Source organism: Brugia malayi, assembly GCF_000002995.4.
Source record: "Brugia malayi strain FR3 genome assembly, contig: Bm_v4_ChrX_scaffold_001, whole genome shotgun sequence".
Lineage (NCBI taxonomy): Eukaryota > Metazoa > Nematoda > Chromadorea > Rhabditida > Onchocercidae > Brugia > Brugia malayi.
In genome coordinates, this window is record NW_025062479.1 from 3236261 (window position 1) to 3249146 (window position 12886).

Sequence of the window (12886 nt, forward strand, 5' to 3'; positions counted from 1 at the left end):
GCATTTTAAAGCAGTCGTATGTGGCGCAAAAGAGTCCCAAAATCAATTTCTTAATTTTTTTTAATGCGATTGAAGCTCACCACTTAATTTGTGTAAGTGTATTTTTTCAAGTGATTTAATAAATGGATGAAATACTGTCTGAAGAAATGCAAAAGAACGTACAGGTAGAAAGCCAATAATCGACTGATGGGAAGCACAACATAAAAAGCTGATTTGTTTAAGCCGAGGGAAGAGAGAACATCAAGTACGTGACGTACCACAACGCAGGAGAGGAACCAATGTGCTGCAATTGTATACAACAAACGTGCTAATAAATTTATGCTTCAACTGAGGAAAAGTTTGTCATTACATTAAGCTACCAGTAATATCTTCTTCACTCTTTTTGCTCCTTAAAATCTATGACTGACGCTGAGATGGCAAAAGAATAATGTAACTTGGTCTATCAAACTAGGCTAGAGGCAAATCAAATTAAAGTAGACATGAACTCGAAGCTTCGAAAAAGATACTGTTGTGTACTAGTAGGTAATAACCAGCTGTTTTAAAAGACCGGTAGCGCGATTAACAACTGACCAGACAGATGGACCTACAATTGTAGGCGTGAAAGCTTTTATAAAGCTCATCCAGAAAATATTATGGCATCACCACTGAATGTGACATAATTAGATAACAACCTGGTAAGAATTATTTGATGCATGTGTTACCAAAAGAGCACATGTGGAAGTGATATTTAACAACTAAAACACAAACCTGTTTCAAAAAAGGCTCTATAACTAAAAAAAAAAAGAAAACTCCCAGCACTCCCGTTATCCTTCCTTAAAGGCTTTCCTTCAAGCCCACTCAAGAACTACCTCGAAAGCAATCATCCAAAGAGTCATTCAAATTACGTCGGTCAATCAAATGCGAGTGCTTGATAAAAAGAAATTGATGAAAATGCATTTGAAGAACTAGTTTACAAACCGCCCTTTCCTCCTATTTCAGTCTACCAACGTGGTACTGGCGTAATGTATCAGTTCTAGCTGTTACAACAATCGGGTTGTATCGAAAAGGAAGGTGTCGTCTCTCCAGGTCACATCCATTTATAACCCACTCCACTATATTCATTACATACATAGACATACACATTTATACGCACATACACATACACACATAGCATTGATGCAAGCACCATACCACGATCAATCTGTGAAACTCCATAATGGAGTCTGTTCTTTTTGCCGAACATTTCAATGCTTTTGGAATGGCAATGATCACAAGAAAATATGTGCGTACATCTTTGTGCACAGATCCACATTTGATAACAACCTTCCGTGGCCAAAATATGTAAACATCGCGGACCCTGGCCCTCTCACCCTTCTAAGGTTTATCGATATTCTAGGCTGCCCGAGCGCATACATCACATGAACGCATTTGCGCCCTATGTGTATGTGTGCGTGTATAGTTAACGCCACATCCTACTGCCCTGGCAGTAGGATCTATGGTGGAGTCCCGCACACGTGTGCGTACCACATAGGTAGTAGGACTGAAATGCCGCAGATCAATTATTGTCATAGCGACATACAAAGTCCGCGAGCCACCAACCCCCAATCAATGATGGCCCACGCCCGCCCGCTCATCCGCTCATCTTGTGTTCGATCGTACACAATATGTTACTGCATCAGAGCAAAATTATTGGACTACTTTGACGGGTACGCTACGACAACTTCTCTTACCGCAAATATACTTTCTATTGCTATTTGATATTCTAACGTTCGGAATACATAGTCATTCAGTAACTCAAATGGGTCCTCGTATGGGTGAATGTATATAGTTGGCAATATACAAATGTAATATACAAATATAACAAAATCTATGTCTTAGAAATCAAAGTGAACCGCGGAAAGTGTGTTGAATATCAATCGGATGAAGTCCAGTTAGTTTGATCAATTGATTGCATGCTGCAGAATTCCTTCTAGTCACTTTATCGATATAAGTCTACCATAAACATATTGACTGTAACGTAACATAGAGATGGACTCGACAAACGGCTTGTATTTGGATATTTATGAATATGTGGGTTTCTCTTTTTTCGCTAACTTCAGCTATGATCTCAAGAAATGGCGCCGAGCATGCTCTGAGCATCCCAGGCTCTTCATTGTATCAATTTGCTTTTGCTGCTCCCTGTTGATTTCATCGTCATCATTCTCTCTTAACTATCGTCCAGGTAAGTTATTATAATTAAAAGTTTTGCAAATTATATATTTCCCCGTAATGAAGTACGACTAAATCTCTGTACGTGATAAAATACGATTAAATCACACTTAAATATTTACTGGTTTAGTAATATTTCCAATTAATACGTTTTTTTTTTTTTGTTTGATTTTGCAAAATATGTGGTTTTTGGGATAATAATATTGATATATCAGAACAGCGAGCTGACGAACTTATCGCTTTTACTGCAGGTTCAGTAAGATGGATGGGGAACAGATCTGCAGCTCGGATGAATCATTAAAATCAGTGCGTTGTTAAATTTGCATTATTATTATTACCACTATCATCATCATTATTACTACTACCATTATTGCTATTATTAGTACTAATTAGTATTATACATGTGTTAGAACTGTGTTGAAATAGCTTTGGTAATTGTAGGTGTGTGCACCGGAAGAGTGGGTTGTGGTGTCGAGCGCTATAGGCAGCAAAGGTATCGAGATTCCTTTATGTCCTTCGCATGGTGTGCTGCATGTCAGGACACTAAAAAATGTTTTCAAGGATGCCACAGGATTAAAGTATCGAAACCCCGATACCGGCCTTGATAGAGTACTCTTGTATGTTTTGTATTAGCCAATTCATACCGTGGTAAATATAAGTGGTAAGATTCTGTTTTCCATTCAAGAGAAAAAGATATCAGCTATCAATGACTGTCACTCCAAATCATTGTTTCTCAAAAGCAAAATTAGACGCTTCCCATGATTGTCATCATGAACCTGCCGGAAAGGACTTATCCGGCAGATCAAATGAGTTTCGCAGTCCCCGCTGGGCTACCTTCTGAACTAAGCGGTTTGTCATCCTTCCAAAACAAGCAATTATTGAAGGCGGATTTATTGAATTAATTATTCTCTTATAAAACGAATTGGTTTATTTTTCGGTTACATTATAGGATGGATCATGATGAAACGTGTTTTATAGCTCCGACTGGAGGGTGGAAAAATAAAATGTTCACTGTTGTGCGTTCTACAAAGTTTGGTCAGCTGTATTCGTTTCACTTTCAAATTTTCAAACCTAGTTTTTCCTTCACTCAAGGAACTAATAAAGTAATTGAAATATCCGCGTGTAATCGATGCACAGTTTTAGTTCGCCCGCTAGGAAACGCGAAGAAGCAAGTGAAACGATCATTAGCTAACAAATCAAAGGCGATGGTTGATATGGATTCAAACTCCGATGGGAAAATGAGAGCCGCATCAGCACCAGAAGGTGCTTGTTGAAGTGAATGATGCGTAGTGTGGATGCTTCGCTAGCTCGTTGTATTTTGATCGTCTCTTTTATTCTCGTTTTCTTATTAGTTTTAATGTAATAAATAACTTCCTCAATGCGTTTCTACCTTAAATTATTGGCCTAAATACTGGCTATGATCAAGAAACAACTTCAGTCTTATTTCCACTTTAAATTCTATGTTCAAGGTCACGAAACTATTAGATATTAAATCCTTGAAAAATGGATGCCTTTAACTCCTCAAGTTATGTGTTCTGCAGTTTCACAGGCTTGTTCAATTCGCAAATGGAAGTCGTCGATTGTGATCAAAATTACTTTATCACTTCCAGACTCGCATATTCTCATTTACCATGTTACAGTTTTCGGACACGTAAGCAAAAGCTAACTATGCGCAAAGTCCGACCTGAGCTCTCTCTGTGATAAAAGACATAATTACACAGTTCAAGATAAGTTCATGAAATCATGTTCTCAAAACTAAATTTGAAGTTATGATTATGAGAATTATGATGGCAAGCACATAAAGATACCAAGGAGGAAACATATGATGTAGAAAGTGTGCATGACTGGTGTTGTGTACATACTGATGCAAGTGAACAACATCGATGTGATAGCTTTTAGTTCCTAAAACTTAGCTCCGAGCATTTTCAGTATTCCCTCCTTGTTCTCAGTAAAATATGTCGACACTGTGACATATGGGTCTTCTCCACACTTTTTAATTTGCTCTTCTATTGATTGTTTTTGACCATCTTTCGTCCCTCTTACACTATGACGCGTTGACTGTCCTATCCTTCTGGAAACACGAAATTTTACATTTAAAAAATCTTAGGTTTCCAGTATTTGTGAACTTATGTAAACAAAATAAGTTTATTTTGTTGTGATCTAAACGGCCTATATACTTTTGTCACTAAAAAAAGAAGTGAGACCAAATGAGTGGTCAACCTTTGCACTTGTGGTATTGCTATTAGAATGGAGACATATTCGGAGCAGTAGTCCTGAATTCTTGACAGTTCTTCCAGAATTGCTATGTTACTTATGTACTTTACAAGCCCGGCACTTCTTAGCGATCCCTGAAATCAGATTACTATCTAAAATCCCAACTGGTTAATATTTATTGCACTTCCCTCACATCTTATTTCTTCATAACACAAATATTACCTTTGCTTCCACATGTCGCATAATGCGATTAAAACACTGGTACCCCTTTGTTGCAAAATCGATTTGAGACAACACAAGAAGAGCACCCAGTAGCTGATCATTATCGTGATCCATTGCTGTTGACGTATAAACCTTTAATTGACAAGAAATTTATACCTTTCATAAATTGTTGCAATCTACTGCGATTCCAAAAATGTAGTAGAAGTACCCGAAATAAAATATGATACGCAATATCGTACACTAATTTTCTTAATCGTTCTTGTTTGACTATTGTGAAAGCCGGCTAAAAATAAAAGCATGGTAAAAATAAGTACTGAAATAAAATATTGATTCAACACTCCATTCCAAATAAGAAACTGATTTCTAACAATTTACCACTTAACATAAAATGCAGGCAACACCAAGTAATGCTTCTCTGACATTATCAGCAGTGAATGGGTTGTAAATGATATAATGTCACACTACTGTGTAGCAAGTTCTACCAAGGAATATGCAGAAAAATTACACAAACCTGAATGCTAGAGTCGTTATTAGTAAATGTGCTTGACAAATCTGTATCGAAAATGGGCTGCAAATGGATATATACTAGCGTATATTAATATCTAATTTATTCAAATTAAAAAAAAATCAAAAAATCCGTTTAAAAAAAAAAGAAAAAAAAAAAAAAAAAACTTGAACACATAGTTTAAAATATTCAAGAAGCTTGTCTCCACATGCATGAAATATGCGAAATATGAAAATAAGATTATTTGGCTCTGGTTGGATAAACAACTAGTAAAAATGTGCGTGACAGGCACAAAATCACTTTTGATCCGATATCGCTCTCTGCTGAAATATTAAGCATGTGAATGACGTTTTCACACGCATCAGGCCAACTCCGGTCCAAGCAGTGAGCACAGGCAAGTTGGAAATAAAGCACTTCTTTCGTCCAACAATCACTATTTTCCAGCTGCTAAAAGTAAAAAATGAGGTTATAAATGTAAGGTACGGAATTAACTGGTCGATAATGAAACTACTATTATATAGAAAAATTAACACTTAGAAAATTATTGACGGCACCCACATCGTCAACATAGGCTATTAGCTCATTGATTTTGCATTTGAATAATAGAGATTCAGTGATGAACTGTCGCATGTCACTGTAAAAAGAAGCAAAATACAGACTTTCTGCAACAACGTCTATAGAAAATGATGTTATAGATGCACAGATTGCAGCACAGCAAAGTTCGTATGCCTCACATAACTGAAAAAATACAGAACTATATGCTTATATCCAAGAACATAAGAAATCTCAAAAAAAAAAAAACAAAAAAAATCATTTACTTCTAATAAAAACTTCTTGAAGGAAAAAAAAAAAAAAAAACACCTCAGGTCGCGTCGATATCAAATACTCTACTTGAAATGTTGTCATCTCCTCCTTTCGTTCCCTGAGCTTTGCTTTTTTTGAAGGAGTTAAACACTCAGCATTACTGTTCAATAATTTGTCGACGTCCATAGCCCAGTTATTTTCTGGGATCCACACAAGTACTTCACCTATTGAATTTTGCGATGTAAATCTTGATAACATTAAAACTAGCTCAAAGAAAAAAAAAATGAATTTCCCATTTCCAGGTATGCATAGTAACAAAATACACCAAAAATGTACAAAAAGTCTTAGTCACAATATATACATAATGCTTCATTTAAAAGAACTATTAGCTTCGGAACTGAAAAATGCATTTTAAAAAAATTGTAAAAAGACACCTTCATCAATATTTGCCCTCCACTGCTTATAAGCATACCATATAAAAAATGGAAATACGATTTTACGAGCTTCACTTTTTAAACTGCCAGCATTATCCACGATACTTGATAGAACGCTACATCTACTGAAACTGTAGTAAACTGTACATATTTTTTATATACTGTCCAGTAAAGTTCCCGGCGCTTTTCTTGAAAGGAAAACTCATATAACAATACCATACCTCATATTTAAAGATAAATTGACAGATACTCCCAGATCATACAAAATGACACATTTGTCGAACAGTGCAGCCCCTATTTTAAAGCTCTCTTGTGAGAAATACTGTGCCTCAGCTTCATAACTTTCTGAAACTGCCCTGAAATGATTAGCAGTAGCTTTGCAGAGAATAAAAACAACTGTTAATCAAAAAAATAGCCAGCGCGAATGAACCATAAAAATATATATTACTGCATTTTTATGGTGCAAAAAAGAAACGAAAATTAATAACCGTAAAAGATTAGTCCAGTTACCACTATGCGTTGGCCAAGCAATTCCAACCTGAAGAACTGTGATAACAATACTCAAAGCTCTGCACACTGTTATATTTGAAAAATTTAGCTTCAAGAGAGCAGGAGCAACAAAGACGGCTGAAAAAGAATCAAATGGATAAAATAATATACAAGAAGTGTTACGCAAGACTGCTGTTTTCACTTTCAGTAACTGTCCCTTGAATTTGGGTGTATTATGCTCATAGTTATCATTTATTATGCTCACGGTTATCATATATTACGAAATTGAGAACTGTTACTTTACAAACATTTACTGAATGGATACTAAGCAGTAAGCACAAACACTCAGTGGTCTTACCCCTACATAGTATTTAATATTCCTAGCACTCCTACATAGTATTTAATATTCCTAGCATGAAAAACTGATATTTCGTACTTTAATACCTAAATAAACGTGGTACTTGCCAATGCCACTCTCGAGCTCTTTGTCGTTGCTCGCTCTTTCCGTTATAAATGTTACGGCACGGTTCTACAAAGTTAAAGTTGTAAGATTCTAATATTACTGTAAGATTCTAATATGTGATTCAAATTTTTTGCATTTGGAAAGAGCAAGAATCTGAAAGAAAAGATTATTACTAATAAATAATGAAATAAATTTTCAAAGAATCAACGGACACAAAAATTAATTATACTAACCAATAGTTTGTTGAATTTGTTTTCATCGGCATTACGTAAACAAAAAAGGAGTAACTTTGTTTTCAAAAGATCATCGTTGTCAAAACGCTTTGTTAAGCCACCAATGATGAATTCAAATGTATCGTTTGATATTTCGGTAAACAAAACTGGAATTTTTTTCTTTGTGACACTATCAGTAAAAAATAAATTTATTGAAAAAGTACCTTTCTCAGTAGAATTCTCTGAAGACGATGCTTTCACAAAAAGTTGATGTATTAATGTCCAAGCCTCATCTGATGGATGTGTTTTTACACTAAAATAATGAACTCAGTAACTGGCTACCTTGAAGATGAGAAAATTTTTAAATCTTTGTATGTTCTGTAAGTTTAGAAATTTATGGGTAGGTTTGAATGATAACATAAATAGAAGAAATAACAAAAAGTAAGGTTTTGTCATATGATGACAGCCATTGTAAAATCCTGGAATAATAATAATGATGGAAACCTACAGCCGTTCCAGTATAGGGACAGCTTCTGTAGCACGATTCCATTTCATATAAAATCGTAGTTCAGTAATCTGTAAAGTAAAGCTAAAGTTTTATAGAAGACTCGAATTGCATTTCACTTAATTCATATCATTTTGCTTACAATGTTCAAGTTGGTCGACCATCATTAGTGAACAGTTCTCTCTGCGATATACTTTAACATTCCTAATAAAAGCAGACCATTATTCTTCAGTAAACTTTTGATTTTTCTTCCGGACACTTCTTATCTTGACTGCCGGATATGAGCCGCACCTAATATGCATATATACAAATGAAGGTTCTGAAAGTGTCTTGCACACCTACATAAGGCTTACATCACACAGCAATAAATCGAAATCAGGATACAATGAAGCCAATCGACAGTGCGCTTTCCCGACCGCGTAATCATGTTCCTCTGTTAAACAACGAACCAAGTGTTCCTTAGCCGACAATTCCATCATTCAATTCCTCATCTAATCATACATGATAGCATATCCGACAAATAACAGAAATATTAGCTTAAAATAGGAATTAAATAAAGTATCACAGCTATGCTTTTCTTTTTATTTGCATTCCTACATTTCATTTATTTTCCTGTAGAACCAGAAACTGAAAAGAAGAGAAAGGGAGAGGAAGCGAAGGAGAAAAAAAAGAAGGAGAAGGTAGGAAGAAAGGAGAAAAAAGACAGCCGAGACTGCAGACCAATCTTTAACTAAATTTAATTAAAAAAATCAAAACCTCTCTCACCCAATTATCCCTTCTAACCAAAAATCCTTAAATACATCAATCGGTCGTCCATTCCGCTATCTACTAATCTCTGTCTTTCTCAAAACTCAATGCTGCATTTTTTTTTTTTTTTTTTCAACCATTGCTACGTTTACGCATATTGACCACATGTTCGAGCTGGCAGATATTCTTGCGATAAGGATTGGATGAAGAAGAATGGATGCTTGAGGTGAAGGAGGAGTATATTATGTTTCGCGGTTGACAAAATGACACATCCAAAAAGTATACGTTTTATTTCGGATGAACTTTTAGCTATTTACCTAGTCTGATTTTAATTAAAATGTGATACTTTTTATCATACCGTTCGAACATTCATCCTTACTTTCCATGTACCGCTTGGGACTCTTCCAAATTTGTTTAAAGATTCGAGAATTCGGAATTTTGAATTATTGGAAGCTTGTAGCGGTTTTGATTTCAAGAACAGTTAGATTTTTATTGTGAACGATATTTTCATGAGCATGCTTGTACTGGATAGCAAAACAATGAAGATATGCAACAGTTTTTAAATTACTAATTCGAAGGTACAACAGGTATTCATTTCATTGTGAATGAATGTCCAAAGATTGGAGGAAATAGTACCACAGGGGGGCTATAGTATCGTTGTTGATCGTTTACCCAGTGATTGACCCGCCAGTGCATCAAAATATCGTTTGGGCAACTCACGAGAACTGTCAAACCGTATCCTTCTGCTGTCTGAATCGGAAAATGGATTGATTATGCCAAAATTCCGCTGCAATACTGACAGTCTTCAGTAAACTCACAAATTTTATTTTTAATGATCAAATGTCCTTTTATCATCCCCTCTGGTCGTTCGTTTTTGCTATTTCGCTGCTGAAGTACCAGTTTTCATTTAAAAGGTATTTAAAGTTGTAAATTTGGAACTTAACGATACGAGTTTGAAAATGTTCTAAATTTCTTAGTTATATTTTCGAATTTTGAATAAGTGAGAAAGAATGGAATATTTTAGATAGAATTTTTTTCAGAAAAAAGAAATGAGTTTAGCAGGTACATGAAAGACTAACCATGTACAAATCACCTCTATTATAATCGATGTAATTTCCTTGACGTGAAACATATTGAGATTCAGTGCGATAAGATAGCAATATCATAACCATTAATAAACATATTGCTGTTGTCATTGTTGTTCAGTAATTTTTTTCACAATGAATAATTTAATTATCGATTCACGTAACGTCCGTACTTCTTTCTAAGCGAATAAAAGTGAAATATTTAAATGATGTAAATTACTGTGTTCGTAAACGAGGTGAAGATAAGGTAAATTAGAAATAGCTTTATCAGTGGGAAGACAAAATCAAAGACCAATTATCTGAAGAAGTAGATATTAAGTATAACCCCAAGTTAAAATATTTCGTAAATTTTAAATTATATTTTGTAACTCTTTAATATCCCAAAAAATGACTCATGATATTAATTCTTTTTGTCAATTTCTTGTAATCTACTAAAACAAATTTGTTTCGATTATGTAGTATTTATAGTTGATGTTTCATCCCCAAATATTTGAAATTTTTGGAGTTAGGACGAAGTGGAAGATGAAAAATGCTAGGTGGAATTAAAAAAGGTGGAACGCTTTGGGTGGTGGATAGGTACTAATTTTGAAAAAGTCTTACAATTTCAAAACAAGTACCTGCCCATTTCCCGTTCCGTTTTTGCATAAGCATTATTACTCTCCAGAAGTAAGTCGTTTTTCAAAAATTTATTTCGATATTTTCTAGCTTCATCCCTTCATTTTCTAAAATATAAGAACCAAACAAAAAAAAATGTGAAAAGCACTTCTAAGCAATAATGCTAAAATCCTTAAACTTCGGTAGTGTTAGTTTGGTTTAAATGTAAGTTTAACGAAGACCATTAAATTATTTCAAAAAGAAATATGTTATTAAAGAGTTTACTAATAGCTTACCAGCATTAGTAGCCCATCGAAAATGCTTTTTTAGAAGTTAGTGAAATATTTTTCAGCAGTAGAGGAAAGTGTGAAATCAGAATCGTAAGAAATTTAAGCACTACAGGATTAAGGGGTTGATAGCTAAATCCTCCCTCGGGAAGAGGATCAATTTAGATACCGTGAACGACCCGTTCATACAAATATGAATTAAATAGAAATTTCAAGTAGTTCAGATGCCTAAAAATAAATGGAAGTGTTGTCAAGCGGTGAAATGCTTCAAACAGATACCGTAGAACATGTGCTATTAGCTGTTTGAAAAAATTTTCCATTCCTGAGATAAATTTTGTCATCACATAATGATGCTTGTCAAATATTTGATGTTCAGGTTATTTCCATTCATGGATAATCAGAAATACCATTTTAAAAAGAAGAGCAATAAAACTGATTGAAAAGATAGTGAATATAATGATTATGATGAAGTGTTCCAGCTAAGCTAATATTTAAGTGAAATAGTTAATATATCAGTCATGCATTCTTCTCAGCCTATCGTCTTATTAACTAATTGGATATTTAATTGGTTGCTTGCATGAAACTGAAATCGAATTTATATGTATGAATCAAATTTTATGCATAAAAAAATGAGAAAAATATTTAATGCTTAAACTTTTACACATAAAACATTCAAATGGATATAAAATTTAAAAAATATGGGAAAACTGAAATAAAAATGAAAGTAAAAAAATTGATAAGCTGAGTAGTTTATTAATTATAAGTTCTTATTAGGTATAAATAAAACAGTTGAAAGTTAGAATGTGGGAAGTATTTCGGAAAGTAAGTCTTGTTATTTTTTATCTTTTTTTTTAATTTCTTCAAATAACATATCAGTGCAGTTATTCTTAATTTTGCTCATCCCGTTTCAGAACTATAATTTCTACTTACGATGATTCAAGTAAAATGCAAGATAGTCATCGGCATACTATGCTTCATGAAGTCACTTGTGAATCATTAGAAAAAAGAAAGAAAAAAAGTAAATAGGAGAGAAAGATAAATTATAAACTGTTATAGCATGATTTGAAGTTAAGAAGTTCTGAACTTGAACAAAACGAAGTTTTATAAAAATGGAGATAACATAAAAATACGGTTTGCAGTTGCTTTGCATGAAAATGATTAGGAAAGAGGAATTAAAGATGAGAAGAAATGTGCAGGTAAAAGTTGTTCATTTTGCTATCACTAACAGGTAATTAGTGAACTCGTTAAATGTCTGCTAATTACGACTGCTTTACCAAATTCTTCTAGTAAAGCTAGTTTCATTAAAAAAGAAAATCGCATTTGTCAAGTTATTTACATAGTTGCTAGTTAGTTTGCCAACATACCAACAGTCAAATTTTATCAATTGCGGAAGGAAAAAACTTTCGTCTTCTTCAGTTAAAGAATAACAACACCAAAAATGATATATGTATTAGATGAAATTAGAGACGGAAATTGCTAGTGGTTTATTATATCAGTGCATCATGTCAGATGAAGGAAGATAAATAAGCGGTTGCAAAAAAAAATACAACACAATACATTCCATTGTAATTTGTTTGCAAAATTCTCCAGATGATTCGAACTTCATATAGTATCATTGGATTTCACTAAAATATTTTTTAAGTAAATGTTTTAGTAAAATCCAGTGTTTGTTTCGCCACAGGAAAAAAAATTTTTCAAAATAATTGAAATAAGTTTCTGTTATCACAAAACATTAATGTTTTAGGCTTTTAGGATATGACGAACCTCAGGTATTAATCATTGATCTATGTTGGACTAATTTTGCTTTGAATTAGTAAAAATCACAATGAATTTCGGTTAATTACAGGTTAACCAATAAAGTTTTTATTGATGCCAATATCAAGGCTTGTCTCTGTTGCTTTATTTGCATTTTATGTACTGTAGCAAATTTATCTTCTATGACAAAGTTCAAGTGTGAGGATAAAATGGAATATATTGTAAATATTCCGTATTAAGTATATTATTTTTATTTATTCTGCTCTGTTAATATAATGTCTTTTTTGTATTTCATTAGTTTCAAAAAAGCAAAAATTTAAGTTCAAATTTGTAGGTGAAAAAAAAGTCATGTTGTGAATAATTCTTTAAAAAATCACTTGTGA

The 12886-nt window shown here is 33.7% G+C and overlaps 3 protein-coding genes across 3 annotated transcripts; 1 reads left to right on the top strand and 2 right to left on the bottom strand.

Moving 5' to 3' along the window:
- Nucleotides 1-2448: 2448 nt before the first annotated feature.
- Nucleotides 2449-3461, top strand: Bm10921 (Uncharacterized protein; the record flags this gene model as incomplete). Its single annotated transcript, XM_001899580.2, has 4 exons — nucleotides 2449-2493; nucleotides 2629-2804; nucleotides 3137-3222; nucleotides 3331-3461. The coding sequence occupies 4 exons, from the start codon at nucleotides 2449-2451 to the stop codon at nucleotides 3459-3461; spliced, it is 438 nt and encodes a 145-aa protein (XP_001899615.1).
- Nucleotides 3462-4089: 628 nt separating this feature from the next.
- Nucleotides 4090-8514, bottom strand: Bm10922 (Uncharacterized protein; the record flags this gene model as incomplete). Its single annotated transcript, XM_043073438.1, has 16 exons — nucleotides 4090-4258; nucleotides 4408-4535; nucleotides 4624-4755; nucleotides 4832-4906; nucleotides 5135-5191; nucleotides 5429-5575; nucleotides 5687-5866; nucleotides 5990-6156; nucleotides 6367-6491; nucleotides 6588-6722; nucleotides 6855-6993; nucleotides 7300-7384; nucleotides 7552-7697; nucleotides 7755-7843; nucleotides 8039-8106; nucleotides 8389-8514. 16 exons carry the CDS (start codon nucleotides 8512-8514, stop codon nucleotides 4090-4092), a joined length of 1968 nt encoding a protein of 655 aa, XP_042929372.1.
- A 914-nt stretch (nucleotides 8515-9428) lies between these two features.
- Nucleotides 9429-9978, bottom strand: Bm4200 (Uncharacterized protein; the record flags this gene model as incomplete). Its single annotated transcript, XM_043073439.1, has 2 exons — nucleotides 9429-9569; nucleotides 9862-9978. The coding sequence occupies 2 exons, from the start codon at nucleotides 9976-9978 to the stop codon at nucleotides 9429-9431; spliced, it is 258 nt and encodes an 85-aa protein (XP_042929373.1).
- Between the last annotated feature and the right edge of the window lie 2908 nt (nucleotides 9979-12886).